The 25,235-nt window shown below is 43.4% G+C and overlaps 2 protein-coding genes and 1 non-coding gene across 3 annotated transcripts in view; 2 read left to right on the top strand and 1 right to left on the bottom strand.

The window, feature by feature from the left end:
• POLR1A (RNA polymerase I subunit A) overlaps positions 1–6,964 on the bottom strand; it is a 31,131-nt gene extending 24,167 nt beyond the window's left edge. Inside the window, exons 1-9 of the mRNA XM_039723963.1 lie at positions 6,757–6,964; positions 6,088–6,292; positions 4,504–4,653; positions 4,290–4,397; positions 3,292–3,377; positions 3,081–3,190; positions 1,515–1,601; positions 902–1,004; positions 291–450 (exon numbers count right to left, since the gene is read on the bottom strand). Of these exons, the coding sequence (XP_039579897.1) occupies positions 291–450; positions 902–1,004; positions 1,515–1,601; positions 3,081–3,190; positions 3,292–3,377; positions 4,290–4,397; positions 4,504–4,653; positions 6,088–6,292; positions 6,757–6,833 (1,086 nt within the window). The 5' untranslated portion in view covers positions 6,834–6,964. The remainder of the gene's footprint in view (positions 1–290; positions 451–901; positions 1,005–1,514; positions 1,602–3,080; positions 3,191–3,291; positions 3,378–4,289; positions 4,398–4,503; positions 4,654–6,087; positions 6,293–6,756) is intronic.
• On the top strand, positions 6,964–24,990 carry PTCD3 (pentatricopeptide repeat domain 3). Its single transcript, XM_039723970.1, has 24 exons — positions 6,964–7,120; positions 8,927–8,976; positions 9,639–9,678; positions 10,681–10,726; positions 11,441–11,509; positions 11,952–12,056; positions 12,758–12,881; positions 13,526–13,644; positions 14,042–14,115; positions 14,422–14,509; positions 14,594–14,654; positions 14,923–15,005; positions 15,654–15,798; positions 16,400–16,450; positions 17,332–17,415; positions 18,302–18,330; positions 18,607–18,710; positions 19,414–19,492; positions 19,571–19,661; positions 20,450–20,535; positions 21,591–21,739; positions 22,584–22,625; positions 23,447–23,605; positions 24,292–24,990. Exons 1-24 carry the CDS (start codon positions 7,029–7,031, stop codon positions 24,362–24,364), a joined length of 2,043 nt encoding a protein of 680 aa, XP_039579904.1. The 5' UTR covers positions 6,964–7,028; the 3' UTR covers positions 24,365–24,990.
• On the top strand, positions 14,714–14,855 carry LOC120509423. The gene has a single exon (XR_005629260.1). It is a non-coding gene; the product is annotated as a small nucleolar RNA SNORD94 (small nucleolar RNA).
• Positions 24,991–25,235: the final 245 nt, after the last annotated feature.

Here is a 25,235-nt window from a genome sequence, read left to right as displayed (position 1 = left end):
AATGGTGAACTGTTTGTGCTGTACATATTTAATTCTCTAGAAACAGAACCCGTTATGCCTCACATACAAAAATCCATGGCTAAGAGAATCTGAGCAAAATGTTTTTTCCCTTTGCACCAGGTAGAAAACAGCAGAGGGAAAAAAAAAACAAACAAGGTATGGAACGTCTCCACCAGCAGATATTCCAACCTCAGGCAAAAACTGTTACAGGAACAGCTTAAAGAGGAGCCCTCCTGAACTCAACCCACCCATCCAAAAAAACGAAGAATAAGACAACCAGTAACTCTTACTGTTTGAATTTCTTCTGGAAATTTTATTGGCTGACACTGTTCTTTGGCCATGAAAACCAAGAGCTTCCTTATCAACTGTGCATCCTTCATCACAGCCTGCAAGTTCACAGTCTGCCCATTTGTGAACAGGCGATCTCCAAGGCGATTTACAGGACGATACCTACAGCAAATTAAAATTACTTCAGAGGATTAAAGCCACTCAAAAGCAGCATGATAAACCCCAAATAGTCTAAGCTAAATCTTCAGTGCATGGAAAATAATCCAAGCTAACAGTGGGCATTTAAAAATTCATATATTCTACTGGGACAGTCATAAAAGATGAACAATCCTTAACAAGAAATTCTATCAGTACCATGCAGTTACAATATTTTATAATCATTTAAAGTACTAATACTACAATATACATTTTCCATAATTAGTATTTCAGTCTTCTAACTCACTTGAAGTTACAACAGAACTTACCAATTACTAATGTGATTTTTATGATTTAAACAATCCACTGATACTTAAGCAGAGCAGCGTCTGTACTACAGGAATTTGGATCTCCAACTCCTGCAAAGGGTGCACTAAATCCTGTGATTTCTACAAGATTTTGGTGGGATAAATTTTACCTTGAAGGTGGAACCACAAGCAGATCTAGAAAAAACATGTCTGGACTGAATCCTGAATTATCATGGGGATCCATCCCAGGGAAGAGATAACGCAGAAAGAAACCTAAAAAGAGACAAAAGAAATATAAACCCATTCTCCTTGCTATTGTTTGGATAGTCAAACCCCCAGATGCACTTGGTCAACCAAGTTAAAAGAATCTGCTAAGTTAACACTATTGAGCTTGTTTAAAATAAAAACATTCGGACATAGTTTAGAAAGAATTGCTACTCTTTGTCACATATGGGGTATTTTAGAAACAACTCTGGACAGAAATACAGATTACAGCAAATGGAGAAAGCAGAACTAGAGGAAGAAAGGTTCCAGTAACGGACTGTGAGTGATTCACAGATTTGTGGGGAGCCACAATTTGAGAATAAATGATCAAAGTGTTAACTGAATCCAGGTCTCTGCATTCACTGGCTGCCAGTCCTCCTGTCACAAAACTTATTTTGCAGCCAGAAGCCCTTAAGGCAAAAGGCAAAGATTTGACAAGGAGTTCATACTGGAAGAATTGTAGATTTGTCCACTAAATGGTACAGAAAATAAAGTCATGTTGTTTTTCACTACCATTACCTTCATTCTTCCACAGAGCCAGGATGTATTCCTTGGCAGTCATTGGTGTCAGGTATCCCCTCTTCCCTAACTGGCTTTCATCAATACCTGAAAAGTAAAAAACAAAATATTTCCTTTTTTTTAATCTCAAGACATTACTCTGAATGTTTGGGATTTTTTGCTTACAGTGGTGCTTCCAGCTCAGAAAAGGAATGGAAATACAAAATATACATACAAAATATACTGGCTAAATAATACATCAAAATTGTTATTTAAATGTTTGCTTTGGGAATATGAAATTAAGTAAAAAAGAAACCATCTCTGTGACTAGTGAATATGAATATAAGTAACAGAAATAAAACTCCACTCTAACTTCTAAAGTTTATGCTTTTTTTGACTTATAGTGAGCTGGAACCTTCCTTCAAATGTTCTCATCCCCTGACCAAAACACAAATCAAGTCTCAGCCTGCAGCTGGGGAAGCTTTCAGTGGGGTTCAGGCACTACCAGGGAGGTATCAAGGCTCCCATGAAATACTCAACTGAAGGAGACAATAGCACCATCCACATTATAGGTGAGTGTCTGGGCTACCTCTGCTTTGGAGAGGCAGGAAAACACATGGTTTTGCTACTAAGAAGCAAAAAGATCAATTATTTTCAAAACAAAGCAGAGATTGTAGCTCTCAATTTCCACAACTCGAGGAAAAACAGTTCTGCCATGACCTCAGACAATTTCCTATTCTTCTTCTGGCTTAGGTCCAGAAATGCAGATTACTGCAGACTGAAAGTTCAATTCTCCATTCACCTAGAAAACCTTTCCATCCCTCAAACAGAAATGACTCAATGCCAAGGTTGAAGGTATTCCTTTTGGGACTTACAGGCGTGCACAATCTACCAATCTACCTAACTGTGTGATCCATCCCAGTTCAGAACACAGAATACTTCCCATTTGGCTTCTTCAGCCACAGCTCCAGAGATTTAATCTAGTATTTAAATCACAGAGTAGTAAAAAAATATAAACTCTCTATAGAAACCTTTCTTAAGGGCTAAATAACACACATAAATGTCTGCTTCAATGCTGTCTCATTGTGTAAAGGATCAAGGATATGAGAAGGAAAAGGAGGTTCAAATTTATTCGCACAATAGGTTAATTAATCCTGGAAAGTGCCACCTACTTTCTTTTTTGTCTTTTACTCTTCAAGAGGAAATTCATTCACAAGAGTTAGGATTATGTGATTTTCTTTCTAAAGTTGGTCATCTTCCCCTAATTAACTTTACCTGTAGTTACTCTGTTTAATAAATCCAGCAGAAAATCAGCTACCTGCCAAAAATTAAGTGCCCCAAAACCACCCTAAAGCTGACAAAGATTATGCTGTTGCACTTCCTTTCCTGACACAGAGACACTTGAAGCTGCAAAAGAACAAGAGGCTCTCAAACAGAAATCTAATGGAATTGGGTTCTCTCTGACTCCAGAGCTTGTTTAGTTATAATCAGTATTTTTTATAAATGAGTTCCAAGTGCACAGTCACTGCCAAGAATCTGTGCAGGGAAAAAGTGCAAACATATTTGAGTAGAACACAAGTATTTCACCTGCTGTTTCATCCAGAATGCCTTCCTCTCCTGACTTATGGTACACTGTAGAAGGATAGGTTACTGTCAGCTTGCTGTTGTGCTCCTTTCGCACCAGTGATCTCCTGGATCTTGAAGGGAAAAAAAAAAACCCAAACAGGACAGGCAGATAAAGGTTAATACAAATACAGCATTTAACTAGAAACCAGCCTCCTCATGTAGTTAAACTTACTTGCAGTTTGGGCATTTCTTTGAAGCCATGTGTGCTTTCCAGAACTGTGATATCAGTTTATTTCTACACTCACAAACATTTTTGACCTGGTAAAGAGAAAAAAAACCCTTAAAAATAATGAATAAACATAAATTAAAACATGCTATATGAAGAATTCACCAAACATTACACAATTAACATTCCAACACGAACATTGTTAGTATCAATGCACACACATCCATGCACTGATTAATTCATGCCTTGATCTGTAGTGTTCTTTCATCATCTTTGCTGGAGGCATACATCCCTCAGTGCTCTCCACATTCCTTTTCTGATTTATTCCATAAAGTCTTTAATTTTCAAGTCAGTACTGGAATTTAAAGCTTTTCTCTAATGATGATTTAGGTAAGTATATAAATGACAAAAAGCACTTCTTTTGACAGCTCATGAATGTATGACTTACAAAGTGCTTAAGCTTAGTTTTTAAGCAAGTGATCAAGGAATTAAAACTGCCTTATAAACAAATCTGCTGAAGGATCTTAGATTATAAGTATCTTCTTCACCCACCTTCACTAACCAAGTACATTAAACTACATTTAAATGGAAATTAGAATTCAATTACACAAGTTTTCCTAAAAATGTCACTGTAATTAATTCTGAAAGTTTCCTGGATGCATGAGTTCTCAAAATGTGTTCTGCAGCATCAGACAGAGCAGTATCAACATCTGTAGGTGGTGTATTGACAGCAGTATCAGATTTTAATATGGTACTTACACCATCAAAACATTTCCCTACAGAGATATTTCCTTACTTTTCCAGAAATTCAACAGTTATGCTAATAGGAAATAAAATCCTTTTTAAGTTTAATTTCAGATATTTCCCTCAAAAAGCCCTTAAACACAACACAGTTCAGAACTGGACAAAATCCAGCACCTACAAAACAGGCTTTGCTCTGCACAATACTCTTTCAAGAGGACAAAGGATCTCAGGATCTCAGGAGAAGCCCTGCCTGTACTTACATTTGAGCACCGATCTGTTATCTGAGAGCTCTGTAGCATTTCCTGCACGTGGCGATCCAACTCCTCCTCAATTTCTGAGCCTGTTGCATCTGCACACTGCTCTACAAACTGCAAGGAACAGAAGAAGAGCAATTGGCAGAGAGCTTTATAGCCGTGAGACCACCAACTGCAAAAGGGATGGAGCACCACACATGGAGCATCACACAGCACTTGCCCTGTTCAGAACGATTTCCAGGTCGTGGACAGCGTGGAGCAGCCCCTTCTGCAGCACCTTCAGCTGGCTCAGCAGCAGGTGAACCACAGCTCGAGGGCAGGTCAGCATGTGGCAATTCAAACAGGAGCCTCGGATCAGAAGGTACAGTTTCTGGAAAGGGAGGGGGAAGGAAAGGTTATCCTGGCAGAGGTACTGGCTTGCACAGTAAGGAAGTAAATGCAACTGCTTGGACTTAAAGAGAGTGCTATTATAATGGGGAAATTAGATTAATGGTTCATTTTAATCTTAAAGAATTTGCTTGAAAAAAAATTTAATTCAACCAAACTCACGTGCAAAGCAAAGATAAACTCTCTGCAGGCTGTCTACTATCCATGCAGAGTGACCCCAGTGTAGGGAATAATGTGCAATGACTCCATGATTCAGAAGGCTGAACAATTGCTTTATTAAGCTATACCACATTACACTGACACTATACTAAAGAATATTAAAGAAAAAGCTGTGACTGAGACAGCCAGGACACAGCTTTTACCCAATTGGCCAAGGAATCAAAACAACCTTCACCAGTGTCCAATTAACAAATCCCTTTGGGTAAACAATCTCTGTAACACATTCCACAGGTGCAAAACAAGAGCAGTGAATAGAGATAAGAATTGGTTTCTCTTCTGAGCTTTCTCACTGCCCTCTCCAGGAAAAATCCTGGGAGAGAGTTGTGCCTGCTGCTCTCTGTGAACAGAGCTGTGGCCAGACACATTAAACACTTGTGGTATCTACAGCAGCTCTGGGACCCAGGTTGCTCCTACACTGTGACTACAGCTCCTGACAGCTCACCCCACAGAGGACAATGTGGAACCCAAACCCCCTCACTAGTAAAATGAAACATCCTGGTCTCAGTCCTACCAGATCCTTCACACAATCACATTTTCCTCGAGGTCTGGGAAATTATCAGTGGGTTTTATTATTTACCACAGCTCTGTGTTATTATTTAACACAGTTGTCTCACTCCCCCTGTGGCCTGAAGGCTGGGAATTACTGCTGCAGGATTTTAATCCTTGGTCAACAGTTATTTTACTCACAGCTGGAACAAGGCTAGAAGTGGGTACCTCATCTACCTTTGGTCACTTGAAAGTGAGGTTTTGACTCTCAATTAGTAGCCTGTGCAAAAGGCAGCTATTGTAAATGGTGAGATCAGCACCTCAAGAGGAAAAAGGTTTGTTAAAAACTGGAAGAGTAGACAGCTGTTCACGTCCAGTGGTTGTTTAAAGGAAATGGTAATTTTTACTATGCCATACATTTAATTAAAGCCTGACACCCTGCAGTCAGTCACATACTTCAGGATGAATATCCCCCCTCACCTGCCTGTCAATATTGAGTAAAACAACAGCTACAACAAAATGCACATTTTTCACAAGGTCTATTTGTATTGAACTGTCATGACAAAACAAAGCAAAACAAAGCTTTTCTACTACACCTGCTGTTATTACACTTAAAAGAGAAAGCAGATCTTGGCACCTTTACTGTTTTCAAGGACTACATGAGAGGTGGGGCACCCCCAGCCCTTTCCCAGCAATAATTCAGCGTACATACATCGAAGAACAGGGGGTTGTAGACAGGCAGAGGCAGCTCGATGTGCCCGAAGTGGCCGGGGCAGTTGCTGAAGTTCTGCATGCAGGTGGCACACACCTCCCTGGAGTCGGGGGGCCCCAGGGCCAGGTCGTAGAGCCCGTTCACAGCCGGGTTGCCCACATTGTCCAGGTACTGCGGGTTCGTGATGGCCTTCACGCTCAGCTTCCTAAGGGTGCGAGGAAAAACCAACCCCGGTGAACAGGAATGTAACACGCACTTGAGTGGCATAGCCAGCACGGGCATTTAGGGCCTGTGTGATCTTCGCAATTGATGAAAATATCTTTCTGAGGGTGTTTTGCGAATGCAATGGGAATTTGTGTATGGTTGATTTCATGATACAATGAGCAAAATCATTCATATCGCAGCAAATATTTATTTTACATGACTAGCCACTCTACTACGAAATCACATAATTTTGTCAGTGTGTCCCCTCGAGCGGTGCCAGATTTTGTAAAAACTCGGCTGCCGCCATCCCAGCGGCTGGGCCACGGCCTAAGCGGACTACAAGTCCCAGCATGCCGCGCGCCACAGCCCACCGCAGCTCCCCGGCACCCTGCCGCGGGGCACGCTGGGACTCGTAGTGCCCAGCAGCACAGGCACAGCTCTGGACGCACACACATGGAGCCTCACCTGATCTCCTCGGCCGTGTACATCCCGAAGGACACCCCGACCAGCCGCCGCCACGGCACCACTTTGGGCGGCCTCATGGCGAACGAGCGACTCTTTCCCGGCCGACAGCGGCTCCCGCTCTCCCGCTAGAAGCGCCGCGCCGCGGGCAGCACCACGCGGTCCGCGCTGCGGGGGGGGCGGGGCCGGGCGGTACCACCGCCGCGGCGGGGCGGCGTCCCCCCCGCTGGAGGAGTGGTGCCGTCCGCCTTCCCAGAGGCAGCGCGCGGGGCGCCATGGCGGCGCGGCGGGTCGGGGCTGGCTGCTGGCAGCGGGCGCTGTGGCTGGGCCGGCCGTGCCGCCTCCCGGGCGGGCCGGAGAGCTACCGGTGAGGGGCTGCCGGGAGGGAAGGGCCGGGCGGTGGCGGAGGCGGAGGCGGCAGCGGCAGCGGGGAGGAATCGGCGGACGGACGGCGCTGGCTGTGTGGGGAGTGAGGCGGGAAGGGCTGCGCAGGCGCAGTGCGCGGTGGCGCGGCGTGACGGGAGGGAGGGAGCGCCTCTTGTGCGGCTTTGGGCGGTGGCGGAGGCGGAGGCGGCAGCGGCAGCGGGGAGGAATCGGCGGACGGGCGGCGCTGGCTGTGTGGGGAGTGAGGCGGGAAGGGCTGCGCAGGCGCAGTGCGCGGTGGCGCGGCGGGAGGGAGGGAGGGAGCGCCTCTTGTGCGGCTTTGATCTGCTTTTGAACGCCTTTTATCTGCTTTTGAACGCCTTTTATCTGCTTTTGAGCGCCTTTCCCGGGGTCTTCCCTCGTTTGGGGCGGCTCGGAACCTGCCCGGGAGAGAGTTCGAGGGTTTAAGCGATTCCTAGAGCGGATGAGCACTTCACTGCGGAGGCTGAGGAAGCTGAGCTGTTCGTTCCGGGAAGGGAATTTTGCATACAGACGCCAAAACTGTGCCAATATCGATGGGCCCTGCCAAGAAGCCAGAGTGGGACTTTTCGCCAGGAATTATAGTGATAGGAGTAGCAACGAATAATGAGTACAGATCGAGAAAGGAGAAGTTTAGATTAGATATTGGGAAGAAATTTTTTATTGTAGGAGTGGTGAGACACAAGTTGCTCAGCGAAGCAACTTGTCTGCCCTTGAGCCCCTGTCAGGGTGCGAGGGCAGATTGGATGGGGCTTGGAGCAGCCTGCTCTAGTGGAAGTGTCCCTGCCCAGCAGGGGTGGAACAGGATGCTAAAGGTCCCTTCCAACACTTTAACATTCCATGATTCTATGCAATGGTTTCGTTTAGGGGCTGTCTCAAATGAAAAGGTCCCACTTCACTCACAATCGTTATTCATTTTTGGGATGGTAAAATCATACTTAATCAGTTTGTGAGGCTTCCCCGGGAGCAGCTGGAATTGTGCAGTGCCTGGTAAAGCACAGAGCTGTGGCTGCACCTGGACAGCCTCTCCCTCAGGGTCAGGGTCAGTGTGGAGGCACTGAAGGCCAGGGCTGCAGTAAAACTTTACTCTTGGGTTGCTTCATGAGCAAAAGGAGTACGAGCACTGTAACATAAACCTAGTTTGTGCTGAAAGCAGTAAAATGTGAACAGTGGTGAGCAGGACTTGAAGCAGTGAGCACAAAGCAGCTGCTTTGTGATACTCAGCAAGGTGAGTCCTGTGTCTGAGTGTGCTGCAGCTCTGGGAGATTCTGCAACTCACCAGGGCTCGTTCACCTGCATCATTACTCTGGGTTTTCTCCTACTGTGAAAACTACTCGTGTCTAAAGTTGGTTTTTTGGGGTTTTTTTAAAGTGCTGTTTTCAGCATGATCCTGTCTCCAAAGCATGAAGAATCTTTCCTGATTTACATCTGTGATTTTCTTTCTAAGTTCTTTCTAAGTTTTCTTTCACTAGTTCATGAAAACGACTTTAAAAATGTTATACCCCAATATTAAGTAATCAGATTTTTTTGGTAGTAAAGTTTTTCATGTACAACCAGTTGTCTCTTGAAATGAGGGCCTTAAGAGAAGTATCCAATAGAAGTTTTGTGGTAATGATTTGGAGTTAATAACAGTGCAACATTACCAGTTACTCCAGTGCACTCCAGTTCCCTCTAGTGTTTTAGTTAATTCTAACCTGCAGTACAGAATTTCACTATTCTGCTTTTGCTGTATTGCTGTGACTGCCATGAATTCAAACCCTGTTGTTTGTAGGAGCTCTTCGAGTAGTCCTGCTCTTGGGAAGGCTCTGGACAATTCACAAGGTAAGGTGTCTTCATTACTGGTTCCTTGCATGTGTTCTTTGATCTCTAAACAACTCAGTGTGTCAGGAGATTAAGATGATGTAAACACCCTCTTTCCCCTCCTTGGATTTTCTCTCTCCCTGTCTTCATTGTGCATAAATTTCCTGGATTAACTTGATTCCTTACCTCATCACCAACCAGCTCCATGCTCCAAGAGCATGAACTGAGCTGTGCAGCTCCATGAGCCTATGTTACACTGTGGTTTTAAAATCCTTGTTTTAGTACTTCCAGCTGGATCAGCTTAACTCATCAGTTCTTGTAGAATATAGAATTTCTGGGATTGGAGAAGCTCTCTGAGTTAGTGGAGTGCAGCTCTTAACCCAGGACTGCCAAGGCACCTCCAAACCACATCCCTAAGTGCTACATCAACATGTCTTAAATCCCTCCCAGGATGGTGACTCCACCACTCCCCTGTTCCAGTGCTTCACAAGCCTTCAGTGAAGAACATATTTCCTAATATCCAATCTAAACTTCACCTGATGCACCTTGAGGCCATTTGCACTTGTCCTATCACTTGGGAGAAGGATTGACCCCAACTTGCTACAACTTACAGCATCAAAATTTTCTTTGGGCATCTCTTTGTTTCTAATGACCACTTTAATATTGTTAATTCTGACTTGCAGTAACTCAAGAAGAAATTGTGCTCCCCCGAAGGAAAACATGGTGAGTGTTTACTTTTGGAATCTTCACTTGGAAAAAAAAAAATCTATGTTAGACAGATAAATGTAGTCTGACCACCAAAACTGAAAAAGAAAGTTGATGTTCCTGTATTCCTTGATGCAATGTCCCACTAGGGGTTTTCCTGCTGATTTGGAGCCCTGAATATTCTTGATTCTTACTCTCTGAAGATTATATACACTGCATTCCTTACATTTCTTTTAAAAGCACTTACAACAACTGCATTTTCAGCATGGTTCCATTTCTTTGTAAAAGATCACATTTGCTAAAGATCTGTAAAATCAAGTTCATTTGGCTGTTTGCATGTGAATGTGTTTCTTTCAGCAAAATAAAACTTGATTGAATAAACTTGACTGAATAAATCCTCCTTAGAAATCACATAACTGAACAAAACCTGTTTTGTTGGGAGCACTTAAGATGGAACTGCATGACTGTACAGCAAAAATTGAGTTTATGGTCAAATGGTGTCAGCATGTAAACCTAAAGTAAGGCCACTTTCACTGGCCTTTCCTTGTTTGCTGAAACAACCAAAGTCTAAGGTCCCACAGGCACAGGAGTCCTGAGATACCTGGTTTTGGTTTGGTTTATTTTTTCTTGCAAAGATATGTCTTGTAGAGTGACTTAAATATATTTATCCCCTGGAGATGCTCTAGGAGAAGCATTCCAAAGAATTATTTTTGTGTCTCTTCCCTGTGATCTTTCTTTGATAATGTATTATAGGACAGGAGTAATAGCTGTAAACACAGATACTCTTAGGGTTTTCCTCAAAATCTTTTTTTTTCCTGGAACTGTTTAAGAACTGAGGCCATTTTTTGCATTTTCTCTTTCTTTGTGAGAAGTGATGTTTCCTTAGTGCAGCAAAAACATTATTTCCTAGAATTTAAAATCCTTGTGGTCTGGGATAATCCTGTGCTTGTTCTCCAAACAAAGTAATGGACAGCATTCAAAGTCTGCAGCTGGGAATTAATGCAACTCCTTTGTGCCTAGGGATAAGCTTGCTGTGCTCCAGACCTTGGCTTCTACTGTCAACAGGGTGAGTGGTTCTGTGGGCCATGGGGATGGGTCAGGGTGTCCATTCTGTGCAGTGCCCTTTCTGCTTTGGCCATAAATCAGAGATGAGACTCACATCAGGGTTTTCCCTTTGGCTCAGGGTGTTGTGCTGTGTCCTTAAAGCCTCATCCATGTGCTAAGAGAGAGCTGCAGTTACCAGAGAAAGCTGCAGTGCTTTGGTGAGGCTGTCACTAACATAGGGAGCAAGTTCCTTCACCACTTCAGCTTCCCAATCCAGAATGTCCTTCCTAATCTCAGGCCAGAAAGGCTTTTAAAAGTGCAATGAGTGTCTGTTCTTGCTGGACAAAACCTGGAAATGCTGTGATGCTGTTCTTAAATCCCATCTGTCTTGAATTCTGGGAATTGAATCAAAACTTGCCAAGTCCCATCAGCTTCCCAAGACTGTTACACTTGGGAGTCCTACTTGTTTTGCAGGGCACTTACTGCTTGTTATGTTATAGAAAGGACCCTTTTTGTCATCATAGTAGCCTGCAAGTGTGTGTGTTTAAAATGGAAATATTTTTTTAAGCTATTTTTAAACAGGCTAAGCCTATTTGAACAAGAGGAACTTCTGTAAAACGTGCATTGGTGATGGTTGTGATGGAAGAATTCACTATGCCCTAAATTCCATGAGGCAGTGTGTTGTGCCTGTGCACATAACTATGAACTTCTCATTGCTGGGCTCTTCTTTCTACAGGACCCTACTGCTGCTCATTACATGTTCCAGGATGACCCTTTCCTGATGCCAAGAAATGCAGCTAATGCTGTAGGTATTTCCTTTCACATCCTTGATAGCTTCCCTCATGCCTTTGTCTAGGCTGTGAATACTCCTACCTAATTAATTGAAGCCTGTGTTTGATTAGAAAAGAAAATGAGCTATCAGATTGCTTTCAGAATTTTCTTTTCTCTAAAATGAGATGTTTTTGAGCTTGAGGTAATAGTTCAGCATTTCAGATATCTGATCTGTGTCCCTTGACTGAATAACAGGGAAGTAAAATACAATGGCATTAAAGAATAGAGATTCTTATACTGGCATGAATACCAGAATGTTTATCTGGAATGTTGTCCCTGTGATTCTAGTAAGTTGAAAATTATATGAGTTTAATTTGATCCCATCAGAATGTTATTATTAAATAAAATGTTTCTTCTAATTCTCAGCCTTGTAATTTGTGTATTTCTCCATCTTGTTCTATCTCATTTCTATGTAGCGCCTCTATTCATTGTCAAAGGAGTCTGGGAGAAATGCTGCAAAATACATCATAAAGAACTTTCCTCAGTATTTTGACAAGACTTTTGCAGAGCCCAACGTACCAGTAAGTTTTTTGTTCTTGATTTTCATTATATTTGTGCTTTGCCACTGAAATCTACTGTTGGACTGGTCCAAAACTAAGATAAAAGGATAACTTTTAAACTGTTTTGCAGACAGTATGAATGCAGTACTGTATTTCCATTGTTTTTTGTAATGGACGTTTTTCCTTGGAAGTTGAGTATGTTTCTCCATCTTGTTCTATCTCATTTCTATGTAGCGCCTCTATTCATTGTCAAAGGAGTCTGGGAGAAATGCTGCAAAATACATCATAAAGAACTTTCCTCAGTATTTTGACAAGACTTTTGCAGAGCCCAACGTACCAGTAAGTTTTTTGTTCTTGATTTTCATTATATTTGTGCTTTGCCACTGAAATCTACTGTTGGACTGGTCCAAAACTAAGATAAAAGGATAACTTTTAAACTGTTTTGCAGACAGTATGAATGCAGTACTGTATTTCCATTATGTTTTTTGTAGTGGACGTTTTTCCTTGGAAGTTGAGTATCATATCAGGTTCTTGAGATAAAAGTAAGAAAAGCAGTGTTTTTTAGGTGTTGCTTCCTGGCACAAAGTGAGGGTGAGGATGTGTGTGGTCCTTCATCACCAAAAGGACTGCTGTTGTTAGGCTGCAAGCAGTGTATTGGGTGAAGAGTAAGGATATCTAGAGAAGGTTTGGACTTGTGACCAGATTCCTCTGTTTGCTTTTAGTGCCTGATGCCTGAGACTCTCACACCTCAGACTGAAGGAGTGAGTGAGGAAGCTCTGAGGGAGCGCATCCACCTCAGAATGGTGAAAGAGTCTGTGGACATGTTTGACCAGCTTCTGCAGGCAGGTATGTCTGCCTGCCAGGTTCTGTGGTGGAGCCCTGCTTAAATTGTGCCAAAAATACTTCAGTAGCTGCCACAGGCTATGGAGACAATTTTGTGACTCTGTTGCTTCTTTCACAACTGACTCTGGTCTGGTGAAGTGGTTCTCTGGAATTCCTGGAGAATCTGAGCCACTGCTTGTCTGACATGTCACTTTGGTGAAAAGGAGAACAATTGGCTTCTTGAAGAGGAAGCAGACTAAATACTTTTGTTGATTTTGAATGTTTCATAGAAAGTGAAACATATGAAGTGTTCTTCACAGCAGGGTGTATCCTAGGAAGAGTTATGAAAAGCACTAGAAATTTCACATGGCTGTGTTGGGCTTGAGGTGCTTCACAGTTCTGGCTGACAGCTGTCACTTCCTCCTACTTGATCAGGAAATCTCTACCCTTTCAGTGTCTTCAGTAGAAAAACATACTCTAGTTCAGTGTTAAAATTGTCTCCTGTGATGACTGGGTTTGTGACAGTACTGGTGTCACAGCAGGGTTAGGGACTTGCTAGAGAATGTCTTTGTGTTGGAAGAGAGCAGAGTGGCGTTCACAGGTTTTCTGTATGGCTGTAGAGTGGTGAGCTCTTCACTTTCTCTGTCTTAAATTCTCATTTTTTAAAGGTACCCCTGTGTCTCTGGAGACCACAAACAGCCTTTTGGATTTGTTATGCTTCTACGGAGATGGTGAACCTACTCCTGAAAAAGAGCAGGAAGAAAAAGAGAGCTTGGAAGAACCAGGGGTATGGAAAACTTGTTGATCTCTATTAATTTATTGCATACATAGTGGGAGCATATCAAGGTGACATCAAGATTTTTATACTGTCTGCATGGGAGATGCCATGAGGTGGATCAGATGCAGACAACATTCCCAGGAGATACTTCTGTTACAAAAATCCATGACTGACCTATTAGCCACAGTAGTTTTTGTAAAGCTGTTAATATGTTTAATAACATAAACATTATTCTCAATCTAGTTATTGGTTCCTGAATGTTATGATATAAATTATTCTTATATAACCCATTAAAAACCACCTTTGGTCCATGCTGCTGAACTTCAGTTTTTTTAGCAAGTCATGTCATTTGATGTTAAGTCATAATTTACCTCTGAGAAACTTCTTTTTGCTAAAATCTCCCCAGGTGGATGCTTCAGAACAGAAAACTCCAAAGAGACAATTTCAAAGAGGTTCACAGTCATCTGGCCCCAGATGGAGGTATAGAAAATGTTGCCTATATTTCTATATCCCATGGGTTGTGCACTTGTGTTGTTATGGAACAGACCTAAGTCTTTAAGCAGCCCATACTCACAGGTGTTACTTGTTAAATAAACCTGTGTTTGCTGATATTTTAAAGTGTTCATGGAAATCTGGTAGGTGACTGTAGAATAGTTTCAAGTACCACAAGTGTGATATGTGAGTGTCAGTCTTTGGGGTTGCAGCCCTTATTTTATTCTGCATATTGAATCCTTCTCCTAAGAGTGTCTTTTGTTCTTTAACATTTATCTTGCTCATTGGTTCTAGGGAAAACAACCATGCTGAAAGGATATTTAAGATAATGCCAGAGAGGAATGCACACTCCTATTGCACAATGATCCGTGGGATGGTGAAGGTAAAGTTATTCTTCAGTGCTGGGGGATTTTTTCAGCTTTTGAGATCTCACATACTCAGAGATGGTTTCTTTTTGTTTTTGCAGCACGGGGCTTATTCTAAAGCTTATGACATGTACATAGACTTGCTGAATGAAAGGCACAAGGGTGAGTGTCTCCTGGTTGGATTTTTTTGTGCTCTCCTGTTGGGCACAGAGTGTTTGTTCATGGCAGTGATGATTGGCGCAGGGGTACGGACCTCAGCTGGATCATGGGAGCTGAATGCAAACTGGGAATTCCAGTGCAGCTGGCGTGTGGCTGGCTCACTAGAAACAGGTTTGCATGAGACATTGCCAGAAACTGAGCCATGCTAGAAAAAACTGCTTCCTGTAGGCTATAAATTGTCATTTAAAATGGATTATCTTACATTTTCCAGCTGATGTGCACACCTTCAATGCACTGATCAGAGCAGTCCCATATCTAAAGGAGAAGTTCGTAGAAAGGTGGGAATTAGCCAAGGTAAGGAGGGTAGAGCAAAAGAGGTGGGGAAGTGGTAAGAGTGGGCTCTTTTACTAATAAGGCTCTGCCTTATTAGTAAAATTTTATAGTTGTTGGAAGACCAAAAGCAAGAACTTTGTCCCCAGATACTAATCTCTGCTGTAAAGGAAGTACAGTAGTTTAAACAGAAAAGGTAACTATGGAGGAGTAGCAAGTGTGAAAAAAAAAATCCAACCTTGCCTTTGCAGAGTGATTTGCCTTGTGAGAACATACCTGATCCAGGAACTGCCTGGACAGAAAGTAATTGGGGAAACTACTGCTGGGAGATAGATAAAGTAAATGTAAAGTTTTAGATAACCACTCTTTGAATTTTAATTCATGGTGTTGTGACAGAAATGTAATTTTGAGTTTTAATGATACGTCAGTAAGGAAAAATATTATGTAACTACAAAAGTTTTCCATTGTGTTCTAGAGACAGTTCTCCAATATTTATTCTTATGTAATGTAGCCTTGAGTTTTGTTCATTCAAAATTAGATAGTACTGATTAAACAATCAGTTATAGCAAAGGTGTTCACTTTAAGGTGGGTAGAAGGTTTAGGTTGAGGCAATGAAAGCTGAACTGTGATCCATAATGTGAGGCACTAAGAATTTGGGAATTTTGTTTTAAGGACTTCCTGACTCACATGGCTCAACAGAAAGTGCAACCAACTCTGCTGACTTTTAATTCTGTACTGAAGAGCCTGAGAAGATGTGGTGGTGTGGGCAGAACTATGTCCTTATTTGTATTAAAGGAAATGGAAGCACTTGATATAGGTAAGAGAACCAGAGTATTTATTACATGCAGTGATTATGATATTCCAGTGCCCCCTCCAGAACAGAACAGTTAACACAGGAGTTCAGCACCACACAGAATGGTGCTGATTCCCTGACTCCAGGGGAGATGTACTTCACAAGCCATCTAAGCCAGTTCAGTCTATAGATCTACATCTCTGCAGAAAAAAGCTTTTGAGCTAGATGGTGATTTTTTTATTCCAAATAAATATTGCAGAAACAGAGAATATCTGCAGAATTAATTTGATGTCCTGTGGGCTGTACTTTGCCCCAGTAACATGCTTGTTGATAGGCTAAAGATTACATTCATGAGGAAAACTAGCTGTGCAGTATTTCTGATTTTAATTTAGAGCAGGGAGGCTTGGCTGCTCCCCCATAGAAACAGGATGCTCCAGCTGGTGCTCCAGTGTTGGATATCACCTCTCCTAGGTGGGTGTACGTGAGCTCTGATCCAGCACTGGGGTGGGCAGGGAGAGATATTAGATAAATTTATGCATGCCTGAAGCAACAGACTGTGAACTAGAGCAGTGGCACAGAGCTCAGCCAGGAGTGTTGCAGTAACTGCAGTGTTTTTGCTTTCCAGAGCCCAGCCTTGCATCCTACGATCATCTCCTCTCCGTGTACTACAGAGGCGGTACGTGCGCCCTGGGCCCGGCCACCCGCGTGCCTTGTGTAGCAGCTGCTTTGGTGCTTTTCATGTGTGATGGGTGAAGGCAGTTCCCTTATGGATTGAAAGACAACCTTTAATGGGTGTGATCTTAGCGTTCCCTGTGCTGCCTGATTCTGCTTGGGTGACAAAATAGGATAACCTCATACAGGGAGCAAATGCTACTCGGTCACTGTAGGCTGGGTCTCACCACAGTGTGTGTGATTTCATATTGTGCCACTCACAGGGAGTTTGTTTTCCTGCAGCAGTTCTTCTGTGCATTACAGTTGTCATGAAAAACAGCTGTGTTAGAACCAGGAACCAGGCAGGAACCCAGCTGTTTAAGGTCCCATGCCCACAGACTTTTGGCTGTAGGAACAGAATAGGCAAAATAGCCATAAGTGCAGTCCTTGTGTTTTAAGAAACGTGAAGGAATTTCTCTGGAGTTTCTCTAGGTTTGGTTCTGGAATTTGGGGGTTAGTTTAGTTTTGGTTTTGGTTTCCCCCCTTTTAAATTTTATAAATATGAAGTATATTTATATAATATACTTTAAAACAATATTATAGAAAGTATAAATACTTTTTCTAGTGCGACCTTCTAACAGACAAACTTCCAGGCCTGTTTGATTTCTTGCTAGAAAGCACTTCTATCTTTCTGAATCTGCCCTCCTGATGTGGAAATCTGGCAATAGCAGGACAAATTTTAGAGCAAATTATATGGCAGCTGGTGTGGAGCACCACAGAAATTGCATTTGTTTAAAATTGTGTTGCTTGTTCCCAATTTCATATTGTGTTTGCAGACTGATGCTCTTCACAAAGAAGTGCTTGGCACAACTGAGATACGATGTTTTTTGTCTCTTTGTCCCACAGTTGATGCTCAGTCATCAGACATCATCTCTGAGGTGCTAAATGAGGTTGAAAAGCGAAGTTTCACTGCTCAGGACCCTGATGATGGTAAGGACTTCAAGTAGAATAAAGGCATGCAGCTTGCTTCTCTCAGTCCCTGCTGATATTTCTGGAGACAAAGGGCAAATTCCAGTGTTGGGAATTGTGCTGTGCATTGCTGCACTGGCTTCTGTGTGCAAGTAGGTGTGTAGCATGTGTGAATGAGCATTTTAAGTCTATGTGATAAAAAATCCTAGGGTTATTTACAAGAGCAGTTTAAGGAAGAGCAGTTTGATGAAATGAGGCACATGAGGTGAATGGCAGGTTTTTGTTGTAGGTGTGGTGTGAGTTTTCCTATTTTAGTTCTTTCTAATCCTGTTCAGAAAACTTCATGAAATAATGCTTCATGGGGAACTGGAGTGTGGGTCTGTAGGAGGGGAATATCCTGAACATCCCATGGTGTTAGTGGCTCTTTCTGCCATTTGAACGTTCACAGCTTTGCCCTGGGAAGTTCAAAAGCCTTTCTGTAGGTTTGGAAGCAGATGCAGCTTCCATTGGAAGATGGGTTTGGCAGAGAAAGGTCTCCAGACAATGTGGTGTTCATGGAGTGTTGAAAGGCACTCTTCATCAGCTTTCTTTTTTGTCTTTGGAAGGATTTCTGGAAATAGTCAGAATGTTATACCCCTCCTTCCTTTGCTTGTCCTGCTAGATGTGTTAAACTGTTTCTTTCTGTGCTCTAAGTTGTTGCTAGAAGTGTATAAAAATCCCTACCCAACTCATGCCACACCAAAGACTGCAAAGAAAGGGAAGAGTTCAGCTATATTGTCAAACTGAGCTACAGATTTTGAGTTTCTAACTGGATACCTCATCCATCCTCTGGGAGGGTGGGTTAATGAGCTGGTTTATGTCTCCTTGGAAGCTTAAAGTTAACAGACTTCTGTTTGCTCCCTTTCAGCCAACTTTTTTAACACGGCCATGCAAGTGGTAAGTGCCTCTTCCTTGCCATCAGAATTCCTTTGAGCCCCTCCAGCTGTTGGAGAATTGCCTGTGAGTTTACATCCTGTCATACAAGGTGTAGCTTTCAGTACCTCCCATTTTCATCTGTGCTCATCACCTCCTCCTTTCTGCCACAATTCTGCAGTTCTTTGCTTGACTCCTCCCTGACTGGTAATTTGCATGCCTGTGATCTGTGCATGTACCTCTGTGACTCTTCTGAGTTACATTTGGTAACAGCTTTCAAATCTGACTGGTTTGTTGCAGTGCTGTGATCTTAAGGATATCAAGCTTGCCTATCAGTTAAATAAGGCCCTGGAGAAGGGAGACAACTGGAAATTCTTGGATGTGGATCGGTCAAATGGCTACTGGTGAGTGAAGTGGAGGTTTTCTTCAGCATTTTCTGTACTGCTGTCAGATTCAATACAAACTAGGATTCAGACATTGAGCTCCAGCTGGTTATTGTGTGTCCAGTTTGGGAATTAGATCCTTCATCAGAGCAGTAATTGCTTAGGATTTATTTTCAGTTTGTGGCCTGTGAACTGAAATCCAGTGTTTTGGAGCATCAGTTTATCTCAACACCCATCCAACAACTAGAACAACCACTTGTGGGTTCTGCCATTCTATTGTGTAGCCTGCATGGCAGCTTTGGAGGTAACAGCAAAACAGCATCATTTCTTTGTGTAGGGATGTTTTCCTAGTCAGTGCACTGGATCAAGGACTCAGGCTTGTCTTGTGAACTTGCCCAAGTAACAAGGTTAATTTAGTTCAGTTCTTATATCCAAAAGTTGCATTTGAGACAGATTCAGGTACCTTAAAACTGGCATCAGGCAGGAAGATTGCTTTTTTAATATATTTTAAAACAGAGTGATCTAATTAGTTCTGCCAATAATCTAATGTCAGCATTAAGCTGTTGTAAGAAACACTGCTGCTCTTCTGATTGCATGGATTGTGGCAATCAGTGAAATGTCCTTGATCTGCAATACAAATTGAGCAGCACACCATCATCTGCTGGTACTTTCATAGTTTGCTTGATATTATCATCACTGAATTAGGATGTTTTTTTCTCTCTAGGTCAAAATTCTTTTCATTGTTGTGCATGATGGAACAAATTGAGGTGGTGTTAAAGTGGTACAAAGAAATGTCATCCTCGGTAAGTGTGTACCAGGATAAGAGCTGCAGAGAAATGGAGCAGTGACAGGTGACTGAAATGATTCTCTTCCTTCATCAGCTCTTCTATCCAAGTCCTAAAAATATACTGGACCTCCTTCAAGCACTGGATGCAGCCAACCAGTTGGAAGTGATCCCTTCAGTCTGGGAAGGTCAGTGATGGCTACATGGCTTCATGGGCACTTTGTCTGGCAAATGCCAGGAGCAGTGCAAAGCTGGAGCTAGTGCAAAGTTTGGAAACATCCCGTTGCTTGGAGTAGCCATGATAAGGTGCAGTGCTTGCCTGTGATACTGAATCATCTGGACCCTCTGCAGATCCTTGGTTAAGATTTAATCTAGCCCCCAAAAAATAAAAAGAATACGAGTCACTCCTTAATCCTCAGCAGACAGTGGTGGAGCGTTCTGGCTGTGGGGGGTTGTGGGCCTCACTGTCCTGCAGGAGTGCAGGTCCATGTTCCCCCTGAGGACTGGTAGTTGATGTTACAGACAGTGCTCTGTGTGCTGTTCCCTCCCTGTTCTGTGACTGGGTCACCACCAGGCTGGTCAGTGCAGGGGACCTTGAGGGCCATTATCAAGGGAATAGTTGGGCTGTCACCCAGAAGTCTTGAGACCAGCAGGGAAGGCAAGAAGAAATCAGATTGCTTTATGTATTTGGTACACAGGATCTGATAATGAAGGGGACCTTGAGGGCCATTATCAAGGGAATAGTTGGGCTGTCACCCAGAAATCTTTGAGATGAGCAGGGAAGGCAAGAAAAAATCAGATTGCTTTATGTATTTTGTTCACATAATCTGATAATGAGGGGAAAGAAAGGGAACTAAATGTGACAGCTCAGTCACAGAGCATGGTTCTGCCTTGTTAAAGTGTGCTGACCATATTGCCAGGATTTGGGAACAGGGGTGCTGGTCACACCTACCAACTACTGCCTCTCTCTAAACAGATGTGAAACAGCTGGGATTTAGCAGGAGACAAGACCTGTTGGAGGAGTTCTTGTCTTTGATGAGCAGGGACCAGCACCCCAGTGAGGTAAGGAAGCTGCTAACACCCACGAACAGCTGAGCCCCCACACAGCCCTTGCTGGGAGATGGTGGAGGGAACTGGGGCAGTGGAAGGGCAGAGCTCAAGCTCAGTTACCATTTCCCATCAAAGGCAGGTGTTCAGCCATCCCTAGGAAAGCCAGGCTCCTGGAAAGCTCATGTGTAACAGTTACTTGGGAAGTCAAACACCATCCCTCCAAATGAATCCCCCATTCCTCCTTTCCCCAGCTTTATCTGCTGAGCATGACATCCTGTGGTCTGAAATATCCCGTGGGCATTTAGGGTCAGCTGTCTCAGAGGTGTCCCCTCCCAGTCCTTGTTGTGCCACACACCTTGTGCACCCCCAGCCCACTCCCTGGTGGGAGAGCCTTGATGCTCTTCAAACACTGCCCAGCATTAACAAAAATATCCCTGTGTTATCAACGTACTTCCCATGTTAAATACAAAACACAGCCCCACGGTAAGAAAGAAGAAACTGAAGAAATTTCACTCTATCCCAGCCAAAATCAGCACAGAAGCTCAGTAGAGAGTAGTGGTGTCTCCCTAGACTGGGTAAATGCTGTATCCCTGGTCAGTCCTAGAGATCCAGTTCCAGTGCATCTGCCACTGCAGATTTCCAGATCCATGTGGGCCTATCCAGGCCTGCTGAACCACTTGGATTGTCTTCAACCTATAAAGAAACCTCACATTAACAGAGCAGGATCCCTTCGTACCAGGGTTTGGAGAAGTGATGCAGCCCAACCAGCCATGTCTCTGGGGAAGCACATGGCAGAATTGAGGGATTTTTGCTAAGGATTTCATTGCAGTAATTGCTTTCTCCAGCTGAAGGGTGTTGAAGGTGAATACTGTCCCTGCAAAGCCACCTTGGAGCTTGCCTACTGGGGACAGCCATCCTGACAGAAGTGACAGATTTGTCTCCCAGTGTAATGATTGTTAATTCACAAATTTAAATCACATCCAGAGCACGCCTATAGGAGCTACAGGAAAAATTGCCCTGAAAAGCTTCTGTTCATTTCAGAGGTTTTGTTCACAATGTTTTCACAGATCCAGCTGGCATTTGCCAATTGTGCTGAAGAAATCAAAGCTGTCCATGAGGCTGCTGGGCCAGGCCAGGTCCCCCTGGAGTGGACAGGGAGTGCTCTGGGCCACGTCGTGGTGCTGTTTGCCAGGGCTGGCAGAGCCCAGGATGCCTGGTACGTGTGGGCTCTCTGCTCTGGGCTTGCTGGCACTGCAACTCAAGGCTTAATCACAAAAAGCAAAAGCTAATGACCTGTGCCTTGGAATGCCAGTGCAGACAAAGGCAGGGGATAAAGCCTGCAGGGAATGTGATGGGTTTTTTCCCTTGTTATTGTTCCTTCTTGACACCAAGTTGTCTGTCTCAAAAATGGTTTAGACACTAATGTAGTGTCTGGTGTAGAGCTTTGTGCAGCTGCTTATGGCAAGGTGTGGTCTGACCCTGAGCACTGCTGAGTGCCCACAACTCGCCATTTTTGATTTTTAGAACTCTTTGGAATTCAAACTGATAAAGAGATTAATTAGTTTAATTAAATTTTTAATTAGCAGCAGTCCTAATCAAAACTCTAAACAGGCTGGTTTTAGTACTCTAATAGCTAGAATTTACTGTCCTATATGCTCTAAACTTGAAATACAGATTAAAATATCTAGCTTCTGATTTAAGGTTTTGAGCTATTTTCTGTTAAATGCAGATGTTCAGTGTACAGTGATTCATTTGAAACAAAGAAGTAGCAAAGGAGTCTGTTAAAAATACTGAAAATATGTAGTATTTTAAAGGAAAATTGCCACCAGCCACACTTACTGTTTTCTGCAGAGTGTAAGGTATTTTGTGTTAAACTAATCAGTGAGGTTAGCTCATACAGATTGCATTTGCAAGGATACAGCACGAGGTCTATGGGGAAGATGGTTTCATGAATTTGAGCTTAGCTGTGTTCCAGTGGAGGCTCATCCATCAGGTTGAATATCTGTCTGTTCCTGTTATGTGCAGTTTTAAACTTAATGATTTTGTTTTCTTTTGAACAGGAACATGATGGAGCATTTCCAGAAAATCAATAGGATTCCCACGTAAGTATTTTTAGGTTCTTCAGTTACTGAGTCTCCCCTTTGGCTGAGATCCTGAATTAAGGGATGGAAGAATAGTTTGGGATGGAAGGGACTTTTAAAGGTCAGGTAGTCCAACCTCCCGTTGTAACTGATAGTAGTGGTCCATTTATTTCCAGAACATGAATGTGTGTCTGTCCCTGTGAGCATGGCTGTTTGTTTATCCAGTGGAAATATTCCAAGAGCTTTCTGTCTTGGAATACCTGTTTCAAGCATGTTGAAAGTGCTTGAACCCAGCTGTGCAAATCAGACTGATCAGGACTCACAAATGCCTGGTTTCATGTGCTCAGAAATATCCCAGTAAGCTCTTAACCAAGCACGGGTGTTTCAGAGGAGCCTGGATTTCTGAAAACAAGTTTATTGAGTCAAATGCTAAATCTTAGGTGGTTCCCTGTTAGGCTACACCAGCTTGCTTGTCTCAGGATTCTGGAGGAGGAAATCGTTTGAAGTAGAACACAACTTGTAAGGAATAGTAATGGGTTTTGTTTGGGTGTGGGTTTTTTTAAAAAAAGTTGGAGCTTGTCCCAGTGAGCACCATGAGGGTGTGTGGTACCAAAGGCTGCACACCTAGTGGCACTCTGTGCCTGCTCTCTTCTGCTGGGACAGAAGTTCCCAAACTTATCACATGGCCTTCCCTCTGTACCAGAGGTGAAGTTCCTGGCAGGAGCAGAGATGAACTGTTTGATCTGAAAATGTCACCTTCTCTCCCTCTCTAAAGCATGGGCTATAAATTAATGGGCACCTCTCCTGAGACTCTTAAGAACAGTCACCATTTGCTTTTGCAGTGAAAAGGTGATGGACGAGTTCTTGAACTGTGCTAAGCAAAACAATTGCCCAGATGAGGCAATTAAGATGGTAAAGCTGGCAGCATCCCTTGGGCTTCCTTTATCTCAAAGACTGAAAAGCAGAACAGAGGAGGAATTTCAACTCTCTGAAACACAGAAGTAAGTTGGAATGTTTCATGTTACTGCTGAAGGGGTACAGTAGACAGGATCTTGGAGAGGTAACATCTTTGGAAAGGCTTCTCTGACAAGGGAGCAGACAACTGGCTTCAGAATGATCTGCTGGTGTGTTGACTCCAGGCCTGAAATGGCCCCTCAGTTTTTGGTTCCATGCTGTATCCATCCCACCTAGGAGGAAAGGGAATTTTCCATGGTGGGGTTAGCCTTATCCACTGCTCAGTCCTGCTATTGCCTTCCTTTCCTGGAATCCTTTCCTAGCTGGGTCTGGCTCCTGAAGACACTGCTGCAGCCCAGTAACAGCAGGAGGGTGGTGCAGGATGGCCCTGCATGTGGCTGCCAGGTTCTGAGGCTTGTGGCCACCTCTCACTGCACTGCTGTAGCCAAGCCCAGATGATCCTCACATGGTGATCAGGGCTTGAGGGGCCACAGTCTGGAGCCAGATGTGCTCCAAGGGAATAAATACCAGCATTCCTGACAGCTTGGAGGGCAGCTGATGGAGTTGGCTTTCCCAAGAGGATGTGTTTCCAGCAAATGCTGGTTGCATTTGTCCTTTGACAGTAGGCATTAGACAGCCCATAATATTCTCTGTATTTGCCTTGTGTTTTGGGATCTTTTTTCAAGCACAAGTCACAACAGGTGACTGATGGCTGATGTGTTTGACATCACAGGAAGGCACTGGAGAGTATCAAGTGGGATGGTGACAGCAGCGACAGTGACAGTAGTGACAGTGACCGTGAGTAGCTGTCCCTCTTCTCTTCCTCTTGGGAAAACTGGGAGCAACTGTTGCCATGATACCAGGAGGCTTTGGAAGGAGTGGAATTACTGAAGGAATGGCTTCTGGGAGGTGCTGCAGCACTGATGAATGCTCGGAGTGTTCTGGTACGGGACCTGCTTGGCAAGACAGCGTCCTCGGGTGCCAGCTGGCAGCTGTTCAGTCCTCTTGGTGATGTGGGACACAGCGTGAGCTACCCCAGCTCTCCTCCCCAGCACCCCTGCAAGAGCTGGCTCCTGATACACAGCATCATGAGGCTGGAGGGCTGCAGGGAGAGGGGTGCTGTGCACCCTGGGGGTTGCTCAGGCAGGCACAAGACTTCCACAGCTTCAGCAAGACTTCTTGTGGGCCTCCTGTCACTCGACCCTGCACCAGATGTCACTCCTTTCATCTGCCTTTGCTGAACTACTTAAATACTGAGTTTACTCTGTACATAAACACTGAAGTAATGCAATACTCAGCACCTGTGGTGTTATTCCTCATCCTTTTGGTGTTTTGGGACAGGTGTTGGAGTCTGGATGTTAAATTACACTTTGTACAGCTGGAAACTGTCTCTAATAAATGGCTGACAATAAAGCTGGCTGTATTCTGATAATCCTTGAGCAAAAACTGGTTGAACCAAAGTTTACCTTTCTGGTAGAAATACCTGATGTTCTAGAACTACAGCAGAGCAGTTCTGATAAGAAACCTACCTGGGCAGAAATCCAGAATAGGATGTGCTCTTACACCAATTTTGTACATATCCTGTACTCAAAGATATATATATATTTTTTTTAATGCTGTACAAATTAATAAATCACATCAGTGAATTCTTGCTCCTTGAAAGAAGTAAATTAGGGT

The sequence above is a fragment of the Passer montanus genome, unplaced genomic scaffold, assembly GCF_014805655.1.
Source record: "Passer montanus isolate IOZ18808 unplaced genomic scaffold, ASM1480565v1 scaffold51, whole genome shotgun sequence".
NCBI lineage: Eukaryota > Metazoa > Chordata > Aves > Passeriformes > Passeridae > Passer > Passer montanus.
Note: the sequence above shows the minus strand (reverse complement) of the source record. Positions and strands in the feature narration are given on the sequence as shown.

What these genes read in the sequence shown, in the direction of transcription:
- PTCD3 (XM_039723970.1), top strand. Translation starts at nt 7,029, where the DNA reads ATGGCGGCGCGGCGGGTCGGGGCTGGCTGCTGGCAGCGGGCGCTGTGG. An exon ending in GGCTCTGGACAATTCACAAG is followed by an intron (nt 8,977 to 9,638) that starts GTAAGGTGTCTT and finishes TCTGACTTGCAG; the next exon opens with TAACTCAAGAAGAAATTGTG. An exon ending in TGGCTTCTACTGTCAACAGG is followed by an intron (nt 10,727 to 11,440) that starts GTGAGTGGTTCT and finishes TTCTTTCTACAG; the next exon opens with GACCCTACTGCTGCTCATTA.